This window comes from Salmo salar, chromosome ssa03 (assembly GCF_905237065.1).
Source record: "Salmo salar chromosome ssa03, Ssal_v3.1, whole genome shotgun sequence".
NCBI classification, from domain to species: domain Eukaryota; kingdom Metazoa; phylum Chordata; class Actinopteri; order Salmoniformes; family Salmonidae; genus Salmo; species Salmo salar.
Window position 1 is genome coordinate 24,173,869 of NC_059444.1, and position 25,102 is coordinate 24,198,970.

Genomic DNA, 25,102 nt, shown 5'->3' on the forward strand with positions numbered 1-25,102 from the left:
CAAAGAGAAAACCATAGTTGTCAAATCAAAATTGAGATAAATGGGGACCATTTTCAAATATCCTGTATGAAGATCGGGTTAACCCTGCAGTTATGTCACAACGTGACATGAATGGTAAAAAGCAAAAGGAAACTGCAAATCTAACCATTTCTGCAAGTTTAACCTTTTTTCGGGGAAAGAGAACAACTGCACATGAAAAAATACTTATGAAATCAAATATATTCCACTTTGTTTCTCTTCTTAGAATTTGAGTGAGCATGTAGCATTCAAGTATGAATCAAATGTATTGATTAATCTCAAATGCATCTATTTGATAAACACTTTGCAAAGCCATGTCCCATTCAAAAAACAATCTCACTCACTGCAGGCATACTGTAGATGCTAGAGCTAAAAAGCAACTTTTTTGAAGGGACTTTATTTCTCTGAGAATGTGTGGCATGAATATAATACAACAACTACAATACACATTTGAAAATACAATCTTACAAGCACAGGGGCATATCATCCATTCTATTTCCTATGCAAGACATCTGAAATGTGATATCTAGCTAACTCAGAGTAGGCTGGGTAGGCAGGGGACCAAACCTTAGACGAGAGGGTCAGGGTCTATGCTATGTTATGAATATGAACAAGAGCGGTATAACTATCCTAAAAACATGGTGTCATTGGGTCATCTAGCTCAGGGATTCTCAAAGTGGGGTCCGCGGGGGGTCCGTGGCCAGATCAAAACAAAGTCAAACAATATACATTTTTTAAATTATGTTTAACATTCCTTCCCAGGGCCTGATACTTGGTTCGTCTGGCCATGCACTGCCGAAGTCATAGTAAAACTCCTTGAATGCTATTTTTATCTCACTCGAGTTGTGTTCTGATTATGAGGGGGTCCCTGATGAATTTGCTATCACAAAAGGGACCCCTATTCATAATAAAGACAGCCATGGGATACGTTACAGAAGGTAAGTTATACAGTAATCCTGTGATAGAGTTGAGGCTCTAGCTACTCTGCCTGGTTTGTAATGAGGATCCCATTTAATATTTTTGTTAGTCAGAGGGACTATTTTCTGGGAGCTGTTCTGCTGCTAAGCGACCTCCTCTTCCTGGCGGCGCCCACTGGCCGGATCTTCATCTCAGTGAAATCAAGAGACATCAGGTGGCCTTTCCATGGCTCCCAGTTCACACCCTGGTAGAGGTTAGAGAGACACATGACAACACATTAGATTACACAGTAAGGCAGTTTTTCATTCTGCTTCAGTCTTTAATAGGCCTACACTCAAAGTTGTTATCTAGAACCTAAAAGGGTTCTTTGGCTGTTCCAATAGGAGAATCCTTTTAAGAATCCTTTTTGCTTCCAGGTAGAACCCTTTTGAGTTCCATGTGGAACCCTTTGTAGGCCGGGGACCAAATTGTAATTACTTCGCTACTATGGCCTATTTATTGCCTACCTCCTCACGCCATTTGCACACACTGTATATAGACTTTCTTTTTTTCTATTGTGCTATTGACTGTACGCTTGTGTTGTTGTTTGTGTCGCACTGCTTTGCTCTATCTTGGCCAGCTCGCAGTTGTAAATGAGAACTTGTTCTCAACTGGCCTACCTGGTTAAATAAAGGTGAAATAAAAAATACAAAAATGGATGTTATAGGCATGATATAAATCCAGCCCCCGGTAAAGAGAGGCAAAGCCACACATTAGATTAGCCAGTCAGGCAGTTGTTTCATGATACTGACTGACACATGCTGATGAGCATTTTGGAACTATTTTAAAATCAACATTAGGTAAACGGATGGATTTATCCACTTTGTAAACTTCTATTAACTCTGTTTGTGTTGCCTACACCAAGACAGACACAGAATTATTAAACATGTTATTAAGAGAAACATGGTATAATGTGACAGGACAAAACTATACCCTCCCATTTTCTCCCAACATTCATCTTTGCAGAGACACACAAACAGTTCTTGTGAGACTTTCTGAGAGTGAAAGTTATCTATTAGCCCCTGCTATTTATAAGGCTTTTTGAGAAGAAAAAAAATAGTTCATAGATCTAGGACATAGCCATTTCAAACTAAGATTGGAAAGCCCCTACAGGACGCTCATGTGCAACCCCCATATATATTATTCTATTACTGCCATCTGCTGGAACAATCTCCCACTACATCCAAAAAACTAAAGAGCACACTTCAAGTTGCAAGCTCTAAACCCAACAATGCAGTAACCATTATCAATGTAGTACTACAAAACAATAACACATGAGAAATAAAAATAAGAAATAAGAACAACACTTCTTACCATGCTGTGTCTGTTGTCTCCGAATTTGCCGTTCAGGTTGGCAAGGTGACAGTTCTTGTACCACCAAGCACCACGATGAGTAAAGGCGCAGTTACCAAGAGCAATGTCATTGTCATTGTCAAAAGTAGAGAAAGGGCGACCTTGATGGTAGTTCATGGCATCACCTGGAAAACAATCATATACCATATTCATAGAATTATTGTATGCAATCCAAGTCAGAGAAGGCCAGCGGTAAAAGGCCCCTAAATGGCAGGTAGACTTCAAACTGGCAGCTTTTTTGTATTTTTAGCAAACCATTGTAAAAATGGAATTCAAGGTATTGTGCGATAATAGGTATGTTTGTTGGTTGGAGCATTGGGTTTGTGTAGTGTGTATGTGTAGAGTATTTACAAATGTATTCTTTAACAAATTATTAGAAAGATACAAAGAGCTGGTCCACCTGCTGTTCCTCTGTATTTGCCAATGGTCAGCTTGAACTTCTGCTTTGCTGGGGCTATCTTGAAGTTGTCATAGACAGCATAGGCCTTCTCTGAACCCACGCCCAGGTCCACTCGCAGCTCATACTGGGTAGGAGTATTAGTCAGCTCATAGATATTGTCCAGACCTATGGGTTAGAGGAGCAGAATTGTGATGATGATTTACATCATCATCATCATCGTGGTTGTCATCATCATTATCGTTGTGGTCATCATCATCATCAGAGCAGCAGCATCATCATCATCAGCATCAGCATCATCAGCATCATCAATTTCAATTCCATGAGAGGAACTCCTTGGGACATAACAGTCCTATTTAGATACAAGAGATTAAAAGGATGCCTTTACAGTACTAACCGAGCCAGAACTCATCAGTCATGTTCCCAAAGCCAGCCATGTACTGTCTCCAGCGCTTCATGAAGTCCATCTGTCCATTGTTGCGTCTTTGTAACACCTGTGGAGTGATATACCGTAGATCTCAGTCTCTGCTCACACACAAACTTGATTGACAGTTCATATTGATGAGTGTAATGTTCAATCTATCCTGACATGTTTTCTTTCAGCCATCAATAACATAAATCATAATGTACTTTAGCTTCACCGTACCACCCATCCACCGCCATCAGTGTCCATGTCACAGTACACTTCCATGGGCTTGGTGCGATCACTGTTGATATAAATCGTGTAGATTCCACTTGCCATGTTACCATTCGTCTTAATCTGAGTACAGTCCATGGGGAACGGGTACAACAAACCCACTGTTAAAGGTACAAGTACAATGATGTCAGTAAGCTTTCATTTTCGGGGGGGAGTAATTGTGTTAACTCATTTACCCTGATAAAGCAGTAAACAAATTGACCAGAAAGTTGGCTGTCAGTGATATTTCACAAGTGACCAATTAAAAGATGAGAAAGGAATGAGACATTACTAATTACACTACATGAATAGCACAAGAGCTTAGTGAAATGCAAACGTCTCCACACTGATATGTGAATAAATCAGACTAGTTCATAGAGAGCACATCCTACCTGTTTTGAACGTGGTCTCTATCACTCTGCTCCTCTTTGCTCCTCTGTAAGCGAGGAGGGTAACAATATAGTTCTTTCCCATCTCCAGGCCTGACATGGCAAACCTGCTCTCTCCTGCCCTCAGCTTCTTCTCCAAAGTCTATTCAGAACACAGAGGAATTATAATCCTTGGCTGGGACAAAGAAGAGTCACTGACACAGAATTCAAGACCATTTATGTTGATTTTACACTATTTTGCCACTAGAGGTCAGGGGTATATACACACTGTTTATTTTTTTGCACAAGATGCACACCTTAAATAGGATCAGGCCCGGTGTTATGGACGGACCTTAGGGGGCCTGGTCTGCCCTACAGTACCTCCTTGCCTTTAAAATATAGATAATTTATTTGCCGGAGATGCGTGCCGACAGAAAGACACATCAATCTCAGATAAAAGATCTAAACGAGTGAAACAGCGCCACTCTGTCTCATAAAAGGCGCTGCATGGTCAATCCTAAGTCTTCATTGGCCGTGCAGCATTCATGGTGATATGGCCTCTGCAGATGTCAGGTTATTCATACTTCTTGCGCTTCGCGGAGCAGCGCAGAGCTGTTGTTAAGTAAATTGTCATGGAAGTGAGTTTGTGTTTATACAGGACCTCCTGCGCTCACCTACCTTCAACCAATCATGTCAATGCAGAACTCTACACGGCACACCGCATTGTTACAAAATGTGGGAGACGCACAGCAATGCGGTGCACAGCTCAATTTGGCCTCTGCATGCCTCCGGAGGCTCCTCAATTGCTTCACACCCTCCATACGGAGCCTCTGACCACATTTAATGATCAAGCATAAATTGCCTTTTATGTGTAGACCATGTATCAAAAAGAGAATGGCATGTCATATTCTATTTCTGGCCAGACAACAACAGATACATGGGCTACATATAGTAAGACAGAGGGGTGCTGTTTCACTCGCTCGGATGCATTCTCCGGTGAGATACACTGAGTGTATTGGTTGAAAGAAATTGATAATAAAAAGATTGTGCGAGCTGTACAGTTAGATTTCGGTGCTGCCTTTGATATTATTGACCATAACCTGTTGTTCAGAAAACATATGTTTCATGGCTTTTCAAACTCTGCCATATAGTGGATTCAAAGCTATCTATCTATTAGAACTCAGAGGGTTTTCTTTAATGGAAGCCTCTCTAATGTCGAACAGGCAGAGTGTGGTGTACCGCAGGGCCCTCTACTCTTTTCCCTTTTTACCAATGACCTGCGACTGGCATTAAACAAATCCTGTGTGTCCATGTATGCTGATGACCCAACCCATAGTGACAAAAAATACCTTATTTACATAAGTATTCAGACCCTTTGCTATGAGTCTCGAAATTGAGCTGAGGTGCATCCTGTTTCAATTGACCATCCTTGAGATATTTCTACAACTTGATTGGAGTCCGCTGTGGTCAATTCAATTGATTGGACATGATTTGGAAAGGCACACAGTTGACAATGCATGTCAGCACAAAACATAGCCATGAGGTTGAAGGAATTGTCCATAGAGCTCTGAGGCAGGATTGTGTCGAGGCAGAGATCTGGGGAAGGGTACCAAAATATTTCTGCGGCATTGAAGGTCCCCAACAACACAGTGGCCTCCATCGTTCTTAAATGGAAGAAGTTCCTAGAGCTGGCCGCCTGGCCAAACTGAGCAGTCGGGGGAGAAGGGCCTTGGTCAGGGAGGTGACCAAGAACCCAGTCGGAAGCCACTCCTCAGTAAAAGGCACATGACAGCTCGCTTGGAGTTTGCCAAACAGGCACCTAAAGACTTTCAGAACAGGTCTGATGAAACCTGGCACCATTCCTATGGTGAAGCATGGTGGTGGCAGCATCATGCTGTGGGGATGTTTTTCAAAGGAAGGGACTGGAAGACTAGTCAGAATCAAGGAAAAGATGAATGGAGCAAAGTGCAGAGAATTCCTTAATGAAAACCCGCTCCAGAGCACTCAGGACCTCAGACTGGGGCGAAGGTTCACTTTCCAACAGGACAACGACCCTAAGCACAAAGCCAAGACAACGCAGGAGTGGCTTCGGGACATGTCTGAATGTCCTTGAGTGACCCAACCAGAGACCGGACTTGAACCTAGTCGAACATCTCTTATGAGATGAAGAGAACCTGATAGTGCTTGAGAGGATCTGCAGAAAAGAATGGGAGAAACTCCCCAAATTAGGTGTGCCAAGCTTGTAGCATCATAACCAAGATGACTCGAGGCTGCAATCGCTGCCAAAGGTGCTTCAACAAAATACTGAGTAAAAGATCTGAATACTTATGTAAATGTAATGTTTCAGTTGTTTTATTTAAAAAAACTGGCGAAAATGTCTAAAAACCTGTGCTTGCGTTGTCATTATGAGGTATTTTGTGTAGATTGATGGAGGGAAAAAACGATTTACTCTATTTTATTGATTTATTTAACCCAACAAACAAAAAAGTCAAGGGGTCTGAATACTTTCCGAAGGCACTGTACGTGTCAGCAACCACAGCTAATGAAGTCACTGAAACCCTTAACAAGGAGTTGCAGTCAGTTTTGGAATGGGTGGCCAGTAATAAACTGGTCCTGAACTTCTCTATAACTAAGAGCGTTGTATTTGGTACAAATTATTCCGTAAGTTCTAGACCTCAGCTGGATCTGGTAATGCATGGTGTGGCTGTTGAACAAGTTGAGGAGACTAAACTGTCATGGTTAAAACACATAGATTCAATGGTTGTACAGATGGGGAGAGGCATGTCCATTATAAAGAGATGCTCTGCTTTTCTGACACCACACTCCAAAAAGCATATCCTGCCGGCTCTAGTTTTGTCTTATCTTGATTATTGTCCAGCCACGTGATCAAGTGCTGCATGGAACTCCTATCTCATATTGCTCAAGTGAACAGTAAACATTGTTTAAAAAAACTGTTAAAGCAACACCTCACGGCTCAACGCCTCTCCCCTATTTGACCTAGATATTGTGTGTATTTATTGATATGTAGGTTATGTGTGCCGGTTTTTAAATGTATGTAGTTCTGTCCTTGAGCTGTTTTTGTCTATTGATGTTCTGTATTATGTCATTCTGTATTATGTTTCATGTTTTGTGTGGACTCCAGGAAGAGTAGCTGCTGCTTTCGCAACAGCTAATGGGGATCCTAATAAAATACCAAATACCAAAAGGATGAAAGTTCATTGTGATCGCCAATACTAAAAGGTAAAAAATATAACTGACAATGATACTAGATTTCTATAGCTATGTACAAATATCATAACATTGGATACATCACCGTTTACAACTACTAGAGGGTGAATTAGTGAGAATCAAAGTACCTTCAACGTGCCATCCTCAGCTCTGAATGTGAGGATGTAGCCATCGATTCTGGCTAAGGGAGCATTCCAGGTCAGGGTCGCAGCATCCAGCTTAACATCTGATGCTTTTAGGTTCTTAGGCGAATCAATTTCTATGAAGAGAAGATCCCAAAACGTAAGCAATTCAGTCAAATGAAAATGTGAATATGTTCAGTTGCAGTCATTGGACAGTTGAATAAGATTATGTATAATTTATCATGCCTTTCATTCCTCCATCTCTATTCTCCAATAAAGGTCACTGTATATGTCTCACATAATGAGCAGATCCTTGAACTGTTAGTCAGAGTTGACCAGAATTCCAGTAAGAGTGGAGGAACCTGCAGCTCCTCAACGATTATGCCTCCACAAGATAAGCTCCTGTTCAGTAATGACTACCTGCCTCATTGGACAATGAATGCGTGGAATTATCATGAAAAAACTTGGCTGTCGACTGGAGCCCCAGGGCAAATAGATAACCTGTCTCAGCTGGTGTGGAACTCTTCCTGCTGACCCGGGAGCCCTTGACAGCCCAGATGTAGACTGTGTAGATGACTCCAGGTCTCAGCCCAGTCAGCCTGTAGGAGCTGCTGTCTGCCCCCACAGGGATCTCCCCACTGGAGCCATCAGCAGAGCTGTAGCTGATCATGTAGCCGTCGATGTCCGCTAGAGGTCTGTCCCACGACACATCGGCTGTGTCCTCGGTCACTTCTCTGGTCAAGAGGTTAGTAGGAGCATCCAGATCTGGAGAATCATTGATATAAGGGTTAATGCTCTTCTGTGTCATGTCATGAAGTTTGTGACATTTAATTGATTTACTGTATCAAGACCTGCTGTACCTGAGAGAGCTGTAAATCACTCTCATTGTTATAGAGAGATTTTAAAGGGTCAGTTCACACACCAAAATCAAAGTTGGTCAGAGGTTTTCAGGCTTCATAAATGGTTGAATATTGATATATAAGTCCATGTGCCTTGTCATCTGTTGTTTAGATCTAGCCATGTGCCCTCATCCCAAATCCCAAAAGACAGCAAAATATAGGCACTATCTTAAATTATGAATTTAGACAGCTATTTTCTTATCCATTCATTTGGGATTTAGGCATGACGTTGGACATGAACAAATACTACAGTTTACTATAGAATACTACATTATATACTATGGAATTCTGTAGTAAACTGTAGTATGCTGTTGTATATTATACTACACAATGTAGTATCCCTTGGTCATGTGTAGTACTTCTGATATCATTTTGTACAATAATATAGTAAATACTACAGTATACTACACGCCGCAAAACTACAGTAAAGACTATAGTAATGTCAATAAAACACTACAGTCTGCAAAAACACTAAAGTAATTAATATAGTATTACACGACTTTGACTTTGGCCTAACAACACCCGTGGCAATATGTCCTCCAAACACCGGCTTCTCTGGCATTATCACTTAAATATTATACTACAGTATTTCATTTGCATATACCCTGCACATTCCACTCCCCGAAATCACAATTTGTGCCACCCATAAGTGACAAACCTACATGACAAGTATAGATCATATATTGTGTTCCCTATAGGTTAAAAAAAGGAGCAGAAGCTCTGAACTGTCTGTTCGGACCTCAGTCCTATCTACCTACCGGTTATGGAAAACTTGAACAAAGACGACTCATGAACATCTCTACAGTGTGTTGGGATTTAGGCATGTAGTTGGACATGAACAAATATTACAGTTTGCTATAGAAAACTACAGTACATACTATAGAATTATGTAGTATACTGCGGTATACCATACGACACAATGTGGTATCCCTCGGTTATGTATGGTACTTGCTATATCATTTTGTAGAATAATATAGTATATACTACAGTATACTAGACCGCAAAACTACAGTAAATACTTCAGTAATGTCAATAAAACACTACAGCCTGCAAAAACACTAAAGTAATAACTATAGTATTACTCAACTTCGACTTGGGCCAACAACACCTGTTCCAATATATCCTCCAAACACCGGCTTCTCAGGCATTGTCAATTAAATATTATACTACAGTATTTAATTTGCATATACCCTGCCCATTCACATATCACGATTTGTGCCACAGTACATACTATAGAATTATGTAGTATACTGCGGTATACCATACGACACAATGTGGTATCCCTCGGTTATGTATGGTACTTGCTATATCATTTTGTAGAATAATATAGTATATACTACAGTATACTAGACCGCAAAACTACAGTAAATACTTCAGTAATGTCAATAAAACACTACAGCCTGCAAAAACACTAAAGTAATAACTATAGTATTACTCAACTTCGACTTGGGCCAACAACACCTGTTCCAATATATCCTCCAAACACCGGCTTCTCAGGCATTGTCAATTAAATATTATACTACAGTATTTAATTTGCATATACCCTGCCCATTCACATATCACGATTTGTGCCACCCATAAGTGAGAAGCCTACATGACAAGTATAGACCATATATTGTGTTACCTACAGGTTATAAAAAGGAGCAGAAACTCTGAACTATCCGTTCAGACCTCAGTCCTACCTACCTACAGGTTATGGAAAACTTGAACAAAGACAAATCCTAAACTAAGATCTCTATAGTGTGTGGGATCTCACTCCTCACACTCAAAAAGTATGAAACTAGTTAGTGACCTGTCTCAGCTGGTGTGGAGCTCTTCCTGCTGACTCGGGAGCCCTTGACAGCCCAGATGTAGGCTGTGTAGATGACTCCAGGCCTCAGCCCAGTCAGCCTGTAGGAGCTGCTGTCTGCCCCCACAGGGATCTCCCCACTGGAGCCCTCAGCAGAGCTGTAACTGATCATGTAGCCGTCGATGTCCGCTAGAGGTCTGTCCCACGACACATCGGCTGTGTCCTCTGTCACTTCTCTGGTCAAGAGGTTAGTAGGAGCATCCAGATCTGGAGAACCATTGATATAAGGGTTAATGCTATTCTGTGTCATGTCATAAAGTTTGTGACATTTAATTGATTTACTGTATCAAGACCTGCTGTACCTGAGAGAGCTGTAAATCACTCTCATTATATAAGAGAGACATTAAAGGGACAGTCTACACACCAAAATCAAAGTTTGTCAGAGGTTTTCAGGCCTCATAAATGGTCAAATATTGATATAAGTCCATGTGCCTTGCCATCAGATGTGTAGATCTACTGTACCCATGTGCCCTCGTCCCAAATCCCAAAAGAATGCAAAATATAGGCACTATCTTAAATTATGAATTTAGACAGTTATTTTCTTTTCCTTTCATTTGGGATTTAGGCACATAGTTGAACATGAACAAATACTACAGTTTACTATAGAATACTACATTACTTACTATAGATTTCTGTAGTATACTTTAGTATATTGTACTACACAATGTAGTATCCCTCGGTCATGAGTGGTACTTACTATATAATTCTGTAGTATATTGTAGAATAATATAGTAAATACAACAGTATATTACAGACTGCAAAACTACAGTAAACACTACAGTAATGTCAATAAAACACTACACTCCGCAAAAACACTAAAGTAATTAATATAGTATATTAAACTACTGTATTTCATTTGCAAATACTTTGCCCATTCCAGTCCCCCATATCACAATTTGTGCCACCCATAAGTGACAAACCAACATGACAAGTATAGATTATATATTGTGTTCCCTACAGGTTATAAAAAGGAGCAGAAGCTCTGAACTGTCCGTTCAGACCTCAGTCCTACCTACCTACAGGTTATGGAAAACTTGAACAAAGATGACTCATGAACATCTCTACAGTGTGTGGGATCTCACCCCTCACACTCAAAAAGTATGAAACTAGTTAGTGACCTGTCTCAGCTGGTGTGGAGCTCTTCCTGCTGACTCGGGAGCCCTTGACAGCCCAGATGTAGGCTGTGTAGATGACTCCAGGCCTCAGCCCAGTCAGCCTGTAGGAGCTGCTGTCTGCCCCCACAGGGATCTCCCCACTGGAGCCCTCAGCAGAGCTGTAACTGATCATGTAGCCGTCGATGTCCGCTAGAGGTCTGTCCCACGACACATCGGCTGTGTCCTCTGTCACTTCTCTGGTCAAGAGGTTAGTAGGAGCATCCAGATCTGGAGAACCATTGATATAAGGGTTAATGCTATTCTGTGTCATGTCATAAAGTTTGTGACGTTTAATTGATTTACTGTATCAAGACCTGCTGTACCTGAGAGAGCTGTAAATCACTCTCATTATATAAGAGAGACTTTAAAGGGACAGTCTACACACCAAAATCAAAGTTTGTCAGAGGTTTTCAGGCCTCATAAATGGTCGAATATTGATATAAGTCCATGTGCCTTGCCATCTGTTGTGCAGATCTACTGTACCCATGTGCCCTCATCTCAAATCCCGAAATAATGTAAAATATAGGCACTATCTTAAATTATGAATTTAGACAGTTATTTTCTTTTCCATTCATTTGGGATTTAGGCACATAGTTGAACATGAACAAATACTACAGTTTACTATAGAATACTACATTACTTACTATAGAAATCTGTAGTATACATTAGTATATTGTACTACACAATGTAGTATCCCTCGGTCATGAGTGGTACTTACTATATAATTCTGTAGTATATTGTAGAATAATATAGTAAATACAACAGTATATTACAGACTGCAAAACTACAGTAAACACTACAGTAATGTCAATAAAACACTACACTCCGCAAAAACACTAAAGTAATTAATATAGTATATTAAACTACTGTATTTCATTTGCAAATACTTTGCCCGTTCCAGTCCCCCATATCACAATTTGTGCCACCCATAAGTGACAAACCTACATGACAAGTATAGATTATATATTGTGTTCCCTACAGGTTATAAAAAGGAGCAGAAGCTCTGAACTGTCCGTTCAGACCTCAGTCCTACCTACCTACAGGTTATGGAAAACTTGAACAAAGATGACTCATGAACATCTCTACAGTGTGTGGGATCTCACCCCTCACACTCAAAAAGTATGAAACTTGTTAGTGACCTGTCTCAGCTGGTGTGGAGCTCTTCCTGCTGACCCGGGAGCCCTTGACAGCCCAGATGTAGACTGTGTAGATGACTCCAGGCCTCAGCCCAGTCAGCCTGTAGGAGCTGCTGTCTGCCCCCACAGGGATCTCCCCACTGGAGCCATCAGCAGAGCTGTAGCTGATCATGTAGCCGTCGATGTCCGCTAGAGGTCTGTCCCACGACACATCGGCTGTGTCCTCTGTCACTTCTCTGGTCAAGAGGTTAGTAGGAGCATCCAGATCTGGAGAACCATTGATATAAGGGTTAATGCTATTCTGTGTCATGTCATGAAGTTTGTGACGTTTAATTGATTTACTGTATCAAGACCTGCTGTACCTGAGAGAGCTGTAAATCACTCTCATTATATAAGAGAGACATTAAAGGGACAGTCTACACACCAAAATCAAAGTTTGTCAGAGGTTTTCAGGCCTCATAAATGGTCGAATATTGATATAAGTCCATGTGCCTTGCCATCTGTTGTGCAGATCTACTGTACCCATGTGCCCTCATCTCAAATCCCGAAATAATGTAAAATATAGGCACTATCTTAAATTATGAATTTAGACAGTTATTTTCTTTTCCATTCATTTGGGATTTAGGCACATAGTTGAACATGAACAAATACTACAGTTTACTATAGAATACTACATTACTTACTATAGAAATCTGTAGTATACTTTAGTATATTGTACTACACAATGTAGTATCCCTCGGTCATGAGTGGTACTTACTATATAATTCTGTAGTATATTGTAGAATAATATAGTAAATACAACAGTATATTACAGACTGCAAAACTACAGTAAACACTACAGTAATGTCAATAAAACACTACACTCCGCAAAAACACTAAAGTAATTAATATAGTATATTAAACTACTGTATTTCATTTGCAAATACTTTGCCCGTTCCAGTCCCCCATATCACAATTTGTGCCACCCATAAGTGACAAACCTACATGACAAGTATAGATTATATATTGTGTTCCCTACAGGTTATAAAAAGGAGCAGAAGCTCTGAACTGTCCGTTCAGACCTCAGTCCTACCTACCTACAGGTTATGGAAAACTTGAACAAAGATGACTCATGAACATCTCTGCAGTGTGTGGGATCTCACCCCTCACACTCAAAAAGTATGAAACTTGTCAGTGACCTGTCTCAGCTGGTGTGGAGCTCTTCCTGCTGACCCGGGAGCCCTTGACAGCCCAGATGTAGACTGTGTAGATGACTCCAGGCCTCAGCCCAGTCAGCCTGTAGGAGCTGCTGTCTGCCCCCACAGGGATCTCCCCACTGGAGCCCTCAGCAGAGCTGTAACTGATCATGTAGCCGTCGATGTCCGCTAGAGGTCTGTCCCACAACACATCGGCTGTGTCCTCTGTCACTTCTCTGGTCAAGAGGTTAGTAGGAGCATCCAGATCTGGAGAACCATTGATATAAGGGTTAATGCTATTCTGTGTCATGTCATGAAGTTTGTGATGTTTAATTGATTTACTGTATCAAGACCTGCTGTACCTGAGAGAGCTGTAAATCACTCTCATTGTATAAGAGAGACTTTAAAGGGACAGTCTACACACCAGAATCAAAGTTTGTCAGAGGTTTTCAGGCCTCATAAATGGTCTAATATTGATATAAGTCCATGTGCCTTGCCATCTGTTGTGTAGATCTACTTTACCCATGTGCCCTCATCCCAAATCCCAAAAGAATGCAAAATATAGGCACTATCTTAAATTATGAATTTAGACAGTTATTTTCTTTTCCATTAATTTTGTGTTTAGGCATGTATTTGGACATGATCAAATACTACAGTTTACTATAGAATACTACATTACTTACTATGGAATTCTGTAGTAAACTGTAAAATACTGTAGTATATTATACTACACAATGTAGTATCCTTGGTCATGTGTAGTACTTACTATATAATTTCGTAGATTAATATAGTAAATAATACAGCGTACTACACACCACAAAACTACAGTAAATACTACAGTAATGTCAATAAAACACTACAGTCCGCAAAAACACTAAAGTAATTAATATAGTATTACTCGACTTCGACTTTGGCCTACCAACACCCGTGGCAATATATCCTCCAAACATCGGCTTCTCTGGCATTATAACTTAAATATTATACTACAGTATTTCATTTGCATATACCCTGCACATTCCACTCCCCCATATCACAATTTGTGCCACCCATAAGTGACAAACCTACATGACAAGTATAGATTATATATTGTGTTCCCTACAGGTTATAAAAAGGAGCAGAAGCTCTGAACTGTCCGTTCAGACCTCAGTCCAACCTACCTACAGGTTATGGAAAACTTGAACAAAGACGACTCATGAACATCTCTACAGTGTGTGGGATCTCACTCCTCACACTCAAAAAGTATGAAACTTGTTAGTGACCTGTCTCAGCTGGTGTGGAGCTCTTCCTGCTGACCCGGGAGCCCTTGACAGCCCAGATGTAGACTGTGTAGATGACTCCAGGCCTCAGCCCAGTCAGCCTGTAGGAGCTGCTGTCTGCCCCCACAGGGATCTCCCCACTGGAGCCCTCAGCAGAGCTGTAGCTGATCATGTAGCCGTCGATGTCCGCTAGAGGTCTGTCCCACGACACATCGGCTGTGTCCTCGGTCACTTCTCTGGTCAAGAGGTTAGTAGGAGCATCCAGATCTGGAGAGCCATTAGTAAATGGGTTAATATCATATTAGTGTTCCATGCTGTTATTTTCTTCCCTCTATGAGAAATAAAGTTATGTTGCACATTTTCACAAGAACAAAAAATAAGGACTTTTGTGACAGGGAAAATATTTCTCTAGTAATGATTTGTTAACCTGTTAGGGCTAGGGGGCAGTATTGACACGGCCGGATAAAAAACGTACCCGATTTAATCTGGTTACTACTCCTGCCCAGTAACTAGAATATGCATATAATTATTGGCTTTGGATAGAAAACACCCTAAAGTTTCTAAAACTGTTTGAATGGTGTCTGTGAGTATAACAGAACTCAAATGGCAGGCCAAAACCTGAGAAGATTCCATGCAGGAAGTGGCCTGTCTGACAAGTTGTGTTTCATCTTGGCTCTTTTTATTGAAGACTGAGGATCTTTGCTCTAACGTGACACTTCCTACGGCTCCCATAGGCTCTCAGAGCCCGGGAAAAAGCTGAACGATATCGAGGCAGCCTCTGGCTGAAACACATTATCGCTTTTGGCAAGTGGCCGATCAGAGGACAATAGGCTTAGGCGCGTGCCCGAGTCGACCAAATGCTTTATTTTCTTTCGTCTGTTTACCTAAACGCAGATTCCCGGTCGGAATATTATCGCTTTTTTATGAGAAAAATGGCATAAAAATTGATTTTAAACAGCGGTTGACATGCTTCGAAGTACGGTAATGGAATATTTAGAATTTTTTTGTCACGAATTGCGCCATGCTCGTCACCCTTATTTACCCTTTCGGATAGTGTCTTGAACGCACGAACAAAAACGCCGCTGTTTGGATATAACTATGGATTATTTTGAACCAAACCAACATTTGTTATTGAAGTAGAAGTCCTGGGAGTGCATTCTGACGAAGACAGCAAAGGTAATAACATTTTTCTTATAGTAAATCTGACTTTGGTGAGTGCTAAACTTGCTGGGTGTCTAAATAGCTAGCCCTGTGATGCCGGGCTATCTACTGAGAATATTGCAAAATGTGCTTTCACCGAAAAGCTATTTTAAAATCGGACATATCGAGTGCATAGAGGAGTTCTGTATCTATAATTCTTAAAATAATTGTTATGCTTTTTGTGAACGTTTATCGTGAGTAATTTAGTAAATTCACCGGCAGTGTTCGGTGGGAATGCTAGTCACATGCTAGTCACATGCTAATGTAAAAAGCTGGTTTTTGATATAAATATGAACTTGATTGAACAAAACATGCATGTATTGTATAACATAATGTCCTAGGGTTGTCATCTGATGAAGATCATCAAAGGTTAGTGCTGCATTTAGCTGTGGTTTGGGTTTATGTGACATTATATGCTAGCTTGAAAAATGGGTGTCTGATTATTTCTGGCTGGGTACTCTGCTGACGTAATCTAATGTTTTGCTTTCGTTGTAAAGCCTTTTTGAAATCGGACAGTGTGGTTAGATTAACGAGAGTCTTGTCTTTAAAATGGTGTAAAATAGTCATATGTTTGAAAAATTGAAGTTTTTGCATTTTTTAGGTTTTTGAAAAACAGGCCACGGGATTACACTGGCTGTTACGTAGGTGGGACGATTTGGTGCCACCTACCCTAGAGAGGTTAAGAAGTATCACAAGTATTTTGCATACAATTTACAGTCTTATATTGAGGAATTATTCTCCAAAATCAGATTTTGTCTTGTGTTTTCAGACATCAAAAGTGGTCTTCTGTTGAGATAAGTTCCCATCCCAGGCCATCAGTTTTGTAGTTCTAGCTATATGCCAAAACTCTAAATGACAAGGAAAGATAAGCACCATGTACTTTCCAGCTTTGCAGTGCTTATCTTTTCTATTAATTTGGGGTTAAGGAATTTAACTAGCTGGATCTACGCAACCAATGGCGTGGGATGTGGACTCATTCTTTTTATGTCTAAAAAACATCTGACAAACCTAAATTTTGGAGTGGAATGTCCCTTTATGTATAACATATTATATGAAAATATAATTATCTGTGATGGTCAGTTGAGGTATGACTAAGGACAAGTGAAACAAGTTTGAGTGATAATTTGTTGTGGTACACACTCCTTTTTATAGTCCCAGATCTATTACAAATGTGTCCTATTCTAAGTAACAGCCATGTCCACCACAGGAGGTTGGTGACACCTTAATTGGGGAGGACAGGCTTGTGGTAATGGCTGGAGCGGAATCACTGCAATGGTATCAAATACACCAAACATGATTTCCATGTGTTTGATGCCACTCTATTCACTCCACTCCAGACATTATTATAAGCCGTCCTCCCCTCAGCAGCCCCCTGTGACATCCACATGGTTGACCCTTTAAAGTATAAGACAAGTTAGTGACCTGTCTCAGCTGGTGTGGAGCTCTTCCTGCTGACCCGGGAGCCCTTGACAGCCCAGATGTAGACTGTGTAGATGACTCCAGGCCTCAGCCCAGTCAGCCTGTAGGAGCTGCTGTCTGCCCCCACAGGGATCTCCCCACTGGAGCCATCAGCAGAGCTGTAACTGATCACATAGCCGTCGATTTCAGCCTGGACTTTATCCCATGTTACTGTCGTTGTGTCCTCTGTCACTTCTCTGGTCAACAGGTTAGCAGGAGCATCCAGAGCTGAAAAGGTATCAGTATAAGTAGGTACATTAGTTTCAGTACATACTATGTAAGTATCAGGCACTAAAGGCTATATGTGTTCAGGATTATGTTACTTTCTTTATTTTCCAAAGTAAAACCAACGCGTGTCGGCTTTTGGCCTTCGCCAATACATTTTCAAGACATTTTTAAATGAAATATCAGTGTCCATTTTAGACTCAATTTAGCCTCTTGTTTGAGAGCAGAAAGCTTCCCACAGTCCGGTATCACAGTTAATTTACGTTCACTGATCCAGAAATCCTACCCTGCCCCAACCTACCCCTAACCAGTCAGCAGAGGAAACAGGGGGAGCGCTGCCTGCCGACGGGGCCATGCTTGTATTTCACCCCTCTTGGATGTTTGTATCCATGTGGAATCCCGTTGTTTGACTTATGGGACAGGTTAGTGTACTATGTCTGTTTCAGTCGTTTTCTCACTGAAACAGGTGTCCATAACAAGGCAGCTATAGGCTTCCAATAACACAATGTCCCACACCAACAGTCCCTGAAGGCCAGACAACGCCACATCACCAACAACCTAATGTAGCATATTGTTCACTTTGGGTATCAATGGACTTGTGGGGGAGAAAACATACATCGATTTGGAAGGTACAGTAGCACTGGGTGATGATATTTATGCGATGTGAGAGCCAAGAGGACATTTACTACACAGTGCTTTTCTATGGTCTGTATTTCCTGACGGCAGGCATCAGCTGGTATTGCACTTGAGAATTAAATGAGAAAAAAAAAAAACTTGCTAGTTCCCTTTGAGTTAAATCTCCTTTGTTGTCGCCAAAATATTCTCACAAACATTTTCCACAATGCTAGGCTATGCTAAACTCATGTCAAAAGAAGTATCTACCCTAATTACTTAAAATAGCTTCCCAGTACAGGTCTGAGTGAGAGTGTCCCCCTTGGCAAAGATGTGAGGAAGAGAAATATGCACAAAAGATCGGAGGGTGAAAGTCTGCCTAACAGTTGTTTTTTTTTACCATGTTGCCATTGTGTAAAGTACATCCTTTAAAAAGTGAAAATACAGCCCGAAGAACTATCCACAATAGCCCAAAAGAAAACGATTGTCAAAGGACCTACAGAAAGCATAGGATGAGAAGATCTCTCCCATTCATCCATAAGCCATCAGGATCAAAACATAAAGACAGACGTCACTTAAGACTATTTCTAGAACGGAAACAAAAACAATGTGATCACTATTAAATAATTGTATTTTTTAATTATTATGCTATCAGAGTCAGACATGAGGTTAACAGTTTACCTGTCTCAGCTTCTGTGGAGCTCTTCCTGCTGACCCGGGAGCCCTTGACAGCCCAGATGTAGACTGTGTAGATGACTCCAGGCGTCAGCCCAGTCAGCCTGTAGGAGCTGCTGTCTGCCCCCACAGGGATCTCCCCACTGGAGCCATCAGCAGAGCTGTAGCTGATCACGTAGCCGTCGATTTCTGCTTGTACCTTCTGCCATTCCACGGTAGCAGTGTCCTCTGTCACTTCTTTGGTCAAGAGGTTAGTAGGAGTGTCAAGATCTGTTGATATAATGAGGATGGAGGCAGACGATATGCTGTGTGAAGCATAATTATTTTCTATAAGGACACTCAGATGGTTTATAAAACATTATTGAAGCATTCACTTTTTTCAAGTCGGTCAATCAAATGCGGAAAAATTTAATCTTATGGGCAGACAGAGGTCCTAGTAGCAGGCTGGAAGAGGAACACAGACAGGCTCTCTCTCTCTCTGTGAGGAAACAGGAGGAGGTCAGTGGGCTTAAGGTATGAGAGGACAGAGAAGAAATATGGTGGATGTGAGCACACTGACAGGGGTGATCCAGACCGGAGCACAGAGCAGAGCAGGATGAGTTAGGGGAATGGGGTTGCAGTTATATGGTGGTCGCTGGAGTAAGGAAAGCGAGGAGAGAGAGAGAGAGAGAGAGAGAGAGAGAGAGAGAGAGAGAGAGAGAGAGAGAGAGAGTGAGAAAACATGTAAAAGAAATCATCATTGGGCTATTCCTCCGTGGCTCCGCCAAGGTCAGCTCTATGTCACCGCACTATCCGCATCATGAAAACTGATTAATGATGCATCCAAAGACAAAGTTCTGGGAATGGGAGCCACGTATAGGGTTTCGCTGTTGTCTTTTTGCCACTGTATGTGGGTACATTGCTCGTCAAGCTCAAAGAGATTAGTCGCAAGAAAATGCCAACAAGTTAACAAAGTAGCAGTAGACTTTGAGAAAAGCATGTGTACAGGGTATGAGTTAAGCCTTGTCTCTGTTGTCCCAAGCTGAGACCTTCATTTCCCTGCAAAAGGGAGCACTTGTCAGAAACATCTTTCTTACTTATCAAACAAAAATGCAGACAGAAACACATGCCACAGCTTTATCATCCTCTCCAATGCATGGTTGCTCATGCTTGAACAGATCAGCACTTTGGTAGGTGTTTTATTTCCGTGGGAGAGGCTGAAGACAGTCTGGCGAGGCCGTGGCGTGGCGTATGACGGATTGGGTTAGCTCAAGGTTCTGCCGCCACAGTGGCTGAGTGGGAGACTACAAAACACTGGTTGTGGTTTACCATGTGGAAAACAGCTATTCCATCATAGGCCTCCTTACAGGCCTTACCGCCTGGGGAGCGAGCTGCATTTACACGCTAGCCTTACTTAAACGGACAGTGACGGCAGAAAGTTGAGTGCTCGAGGAGCCCAAGGGAGAGCTGTGTCAGAAGGTAGGGCCGGACGATACCAGTATCGCAATATTTTTTCCATGGCAAAAATGAAAACCCGAAGCAGATCAAACTCTTTGGTGTGTAACATATTGGGTGGTATACTGTAGCTTGAAAAATAAATACATGTGAATCTGGATGACAACATAATTATGTTTGTTTCCTACATTAGGGCTGTTTTCGTAAAGAAGTTAAATCCGCTTCGTGTTTTGTTTCCTTGCCACGATAGTAACGACTATCGCGATACTTGTATCGTCCCGGCCCTATCGGAAGGGTGCAATTTTTCTAAACAGCAGTGTACGTGGTTATGTATGTATAGACCTAAAGTCCACCCACACTGAAATTAGCAGCTCAAAACTATTTCTGAAGAGGTTTATTAGGAGAAGAAGAGATTAGTAACTTCAGCACCTCAGAATAACTCTGAAGAATAAGGACTAAGGGCGCCAGAGTCCGCCTCCGCCTACTGTATGTACCAACTGCAGCCCGGCTGTACTCCACAGCTCCACAGGACCTTCGAGTCCAGGGACCATATAACATGAAGGCTAAACACATTCCCTGGCTTTCACCTAGCTATGCAGCTGCTTCTGGTTATACGGCCGCTCCTGTGTAAACTTGATTGAATCTGATTAGGTAACACCAGCAGACTACTATTTTGTGTTTATGAGCCTTACAATCCTCTGGCAGGTCTCTATGACAGGTAATGATTCAATCGATTTTGGCTTGTTCAAATGCTGTAATAGTTCACTGTAATTCATGTCTCCTTACTGCGCCCTGGCAAACGTGTCAAGGTCTAGCACCGTACTCCGCTGTTTCATTGTCTATGAAAAAAGGATTCATGATGACCACACAGTAGAAGAGAGAGCCCTTTGTAGCCATTGAATAAAATGGCATGATAGTATTTGCATACTTAAAATGCATGCACGCATGACTGTAAGTTGCTTTGGATAAAAGCGTCTGATAAATGGCATATAAATGTATATATATATATATATAAAATGCACTCTAGCTGCAATTTTCATAGTAAATAAATACTGAGTCTGTCCTGAAAGAGAGAGGTATTGAAAAGCCCTTTTCCTCTCTTGTAGTAAGTGGAGGACTGGCCACTTGTCTGAGAGAACATTCTGTAATGTATAACTTGCTGAGAGGAGAGGAAAATGCTCCTCTAATTGAGGCTTCCATACTGTAATGTGAGCTGTCAGGGGTGGCCCCGCAGGATACAGTTTCATACTCTGTACAGTTAGTAGGAGGCTCATACATTCACAGACAGTCACAGACATAACAGACTGTCTCTTTGTGAATGCTATTATGTTTGTTTTTTCCTATTTTTCTTTTAAGTGTGTGACTTTATCGCTCTGAGGAGAACAAACTGTGCAGTAGCAGTAATAGGTGACCTGGCCCACACACTCATCTTGAACTAATTTTATGCCTATCTAAGGGAATTACAAAATCACTATAAGCCTTACGTGCAACTTCTCACGGGAAGGTTTAGGACAAGCCACTGTGAATCATGTGAAGATTAGCTCTGTAGGGGAAACATGTGTGAGATCATGGAAGCCACCTGACAACCATCAAACGGGAGCGCTACAAGAGTTAAGTCCAAATTAAAACCATTAAATGTCGCCTGAGAGTTGAGAAAACAAAGCATCGTCAGTGTAACGAGACAGGGAGCTCTTCTTTTTGAACTACTACATCACCCTAACAAAAGGAGCAGGCCAAGTTGCCATTGTAGACCAGTCAGTCAGTCAACTAGGAGGCAAGTAACAGGTTGGATATGACCAGCTGTAGAAGTGAATATCCTTAATGAATTTGTCCTCAAACAACTCAACAGAATCCTTGTGAAGTCCAAATAAGGGATTCCCATGTTAATATTTCTCAAAGGACCAGATGGCTTAGGTAAACCCTGGACTATTCTCAGTTTAAGGCTCAGATCATTGGTGACAATATCGAACTGTTACACAATGTGTTCTAGTACCATTTTAGTCATTTAGCAAGCACACTTATCCAGATTGACTTACTGTATAGAGTGCATATATTTTCCTACTTGTCCCCCATGGGTGTCAAACCCACAACCCTGGCACTGCAAGCACCATGCTCTACCAACTGAGCCACATGAGATTATTTCTTAGGTAGATCAGCTTTTTTAAATATATTTTCCTTGATTATTTTCCCCTAACCCTAATTGGAGTAAAATAATAGACAACAACACTTAGGTTTCTACTTCCAGTTTATATATACTATATATATTTTACGGACACAATGTATTTTACAATAGTTATTTTTTGTTTGTTTTTAATCCCATCCTTCAGCTTCCATCAACCCCTCCCATCTATCTCTGAAGACCATCCAGTGCCATATATTTTTATCTGTGCTGTTTCACAAAAGTTCTGAACCTATATACGTTTTACGGACACAGTATATTTTACATGAGTTATCTTGTTGTTTTTAATCCCACCCTTCAGCTCCGCTCATCCCCTCCCATCTATCTCTTAACACCATCCATCTTTTATTTCAATTTGCCAAAAATGTGTCAACTGTGCTGTGATGTTTCACATAAGTTCTGAACCTTTCTATTCTCATAGTTTCAACAGATTGTAAATTAAAGATAAACGTTTTTGCTAAAAGTATTATTATATTATTGATCGATTGACGATGACTTTTCAGATCACCCAGCAGTGCTATCTGCAGAGTTAGCTCCAGGTAAATGTTACAATTCTTCAGTCATTCCTGGACCTGCGACCAAAAAGCTACATATGGACAGTACCAAAACAAATGATCTAATGATTCTGTATCTTTGCAGAAAAATCTGCAGAGCTGGGATGGTTGTATCCCCCATATTTATAACATTCAATTGGTTGCAAGAATTGTGTATAATATAAATTTTACGTTTTTAATCTGGCGTTGTTTTGTGTGTCAGTTCATAAACCATGTGCCATGGAGTCGGTACAAGGAAAATCTCTTCCTAACTATTTTACAATCTATATGGCACAGCTGTCAATTTTTTGGTCTAAATTAAACTGGTATACTTTTTTATTTATCACAATTTTCTTTAACCAATTTTGGTCTTTAATGCAGGGCCAACAGACAAGTTCCTTACTTTTTCCCCCTTCCACTTGCCTCTTACATTTTTGCGCTAACCACTCTTACCTCAATTATTAGAACCTGTCCAGATTATTTGACTGTAATTTCTGACCCATAGTCACTAGCCATAATTATTAGTATTCCTGACCACAGTCATTATTCTATTATCATTGTCTGTTATAGTAAGACCTAATATCAGGGTACAGCACTGTATGTCATCATTCCATGCTTTATAGCGCATTCTGTGCCTGTCCACTGTTCCCACAGTAGAGTTGGGAATGATTTAGAGTTAGACTATGGTCTAATGGGCTACAGAGGGTGGTTACAGCTGGCTGATGTTGGATATGGTATCCATGTCCCAAATGGCACCCTATTCCCTATGATGTGCACTTGTTTCTGACCAGGGCCCATAGGGATATTCTATACATGAAACAGGGTGCCATTTGGGACACTGCCATAGTGTCTCCTCACTCCCTGAAACCCCCAGATATCCTGTGTTGTCTAGAATCAGCAGCATTCACCTGTGACCCCGGTGACGAAGGAGGCTTTCCCCTCAATGGTGCCTTTGATGCCTTGCACTGTGATGAGGTACTCAGTGCCAGGTTGCAGTCCTGTATAACACACACAGAGAAAGTAAGCTGCAAAACCTCACAGTGGTTCAAGGTTCTTAATCTACCACAATACATTTGAACACTATTCAATGATTATAGCCATTTATGTACATAGCAAACAAACTTGATTATCTGTGAATGCTCAAAGGGTTATGAGTGTCCTGCTCAAGTGAGGGGAGGTGGAGAACATTAAAACAGACGGTTACACAGGAAACAGTTTTAAAATATGACGTACTATTCTATTTAACAATATTCCAGACAGTGTTCTCCTTGTTTAAATGACGTACCTACGATGGTGTTGGTGGTCCTGGCCTCTGCACTCATAGGTACGATCTGCTCCTCCTCCTGCCCGTCAGGGTTAGCATGGGTCAGTCTGAAGTGGTCCAGAGGTGCTGCAGGGTTCTGCCAGTCCACCTGGATAGAGTCCTCAGTCTGGCCCAATACCCGGATACCATCAATACCAGACACCACTGCGTAGGGTCAACATGGTCTCATTAGAATATGTCGAAAATAGTGACATTTAACCATTGTATTTATACATCACCGAAGCTGACAATCATTCATGTCACAATAATGATCTATTAGTTATATGGTTGGATTGGGGACAAGTTATAAGACAGGCCGAGTAGGGTACCAAAGAGTGTCATAACTGAAGTACAGAACCACAGCATGTTTCCTGTGAGGCTCTTCCTATACGTGATCTTGCATACGAGCCCATTAAAGGACAGGAAAAACTAATTAAATACCAGAAAGGGGCTGACTAATGTCCTTTAAATGTTCTTTCTCAGGGGGAAAAAAGATTTAAACCATTTGGAAGGGATAATGTTTTGAAGTTAAAGCGTCTTGTGTGGCTAGAGTCTTCGTCATAGCCAGATGAGCAGGCCTTTTCTCATGCCCAGAGAGGAATGTCATGCACTGAGATGTTTCCCACAGCCCAAAGCTCTGTGCTCAGTTCCTGTGTTCGCCACATCTGTGAACTAGCCTCATTTCCATAAAATGTGTCCACGGCTTAATTTCCTTGTAATTAGGCTGCCTAGTGTAATTACCTTTAACCTAATGGTAAACAAACTATCACTAAGGGAATAGTTTAGTACAAACAGACTTCAGGGTTATTTGGGTCAACTGTACATACGGTACACAGTGAATTATATGTGATGACAGAAAATTAAATTGGCATTCAGAACCACTTACAACAAACGA

At 41.2% G+C, this 25,102-nt stretch overlaps 1 protein-coding gene across 3 annotated transcripts in view; it reads right to left on the reverse strand.

The window, feature by feature from the left end:
* Nucleotides 1-381: 381 nt before the first annotated feature.
* The window catches only part of LOC106599401 (tenascin-N), a 41,816-nt gene continuing 17,095 nt past the window's right edge, over nucleotides 382-25,102 (reverse strand). Inside the window, exons 5-21 of one of the 3 annotated variants that reach the window (XM_045714661.1) lie at nucleotides 24,190-24,372; nucleotides 23,813-23,902; nucleotides 18,765-19,028; nucleotides 17,211-17,474; nucleotides 14,592-14,855; nucleotides 13,336-13,599; nucleotides 12,161-12,424; nucleotides 10,986-11,249; nucleotides 9,811-10,074; nucleotides 7,621-7,884; nucleotides 7,126-7,256; nucleotides 3,794-3,932; nucleotides 3,372-3,523; nucleotides 3,123-3,219; nucleotides 2,729-2,893; nucleotides 2,290-2,453; nucleotides 382-1,180 (exon numbers count right to left, since the gene is read on the reverse strand). In XM_045714661.1, the coding sequence (XP_045570617.1) occupies nucleotides 1,055-1,180; nucleotides 2,290-2,453; nucleotides 2,729-2,893; nucleotides 3,123-3,219; nucleotides 3,372-3,523; nucleotides 3,794-3,932; nucleotides 7,126-7,256; nucleotides 7,621-7,884; nucleotides 9,811-10,074; nucleotides 10,986-11,249; nucleotides 12,161-12,424; nucleotides 13,336-13,599; nucleotides 14,592-14,855; nucleotides 17,211-17,474; nucleotides 18,765-19,028; nucleotides 23,813-23,902; nucleotides 24,190-24,372 (3,359 nt within the window). In that variant the 3' untranslated portion in view covers nucleotides 382-1,054. The remainder of the gene's footprint in view (nucleotides 1,181-2,289; nucleotides 2,454-2,728; nucleotides 2,894-3,122; nucleotides 3,220-3,371; nucleotides 3,524-3,793; nucleotides 3,933-7,125; nucleotides 7,257-7,620; nucleotides 7,885-9,810; nucleotides 10,075-10,985; nucleotides 11,250-12,160; nucleotides 12,425-13,335; nucleotides 13,600-14,591; nucleotides 14,856-17,210; nucleotides 17,475-18,764; nucleotides 19,029-23,812; nucleotides 23,903-24,189; nucleotides 24,373-25,102) is intronic. The other 2 variants (XM_045714663.1, XM_045714662.1) reach the window with 2 other exon arrangements.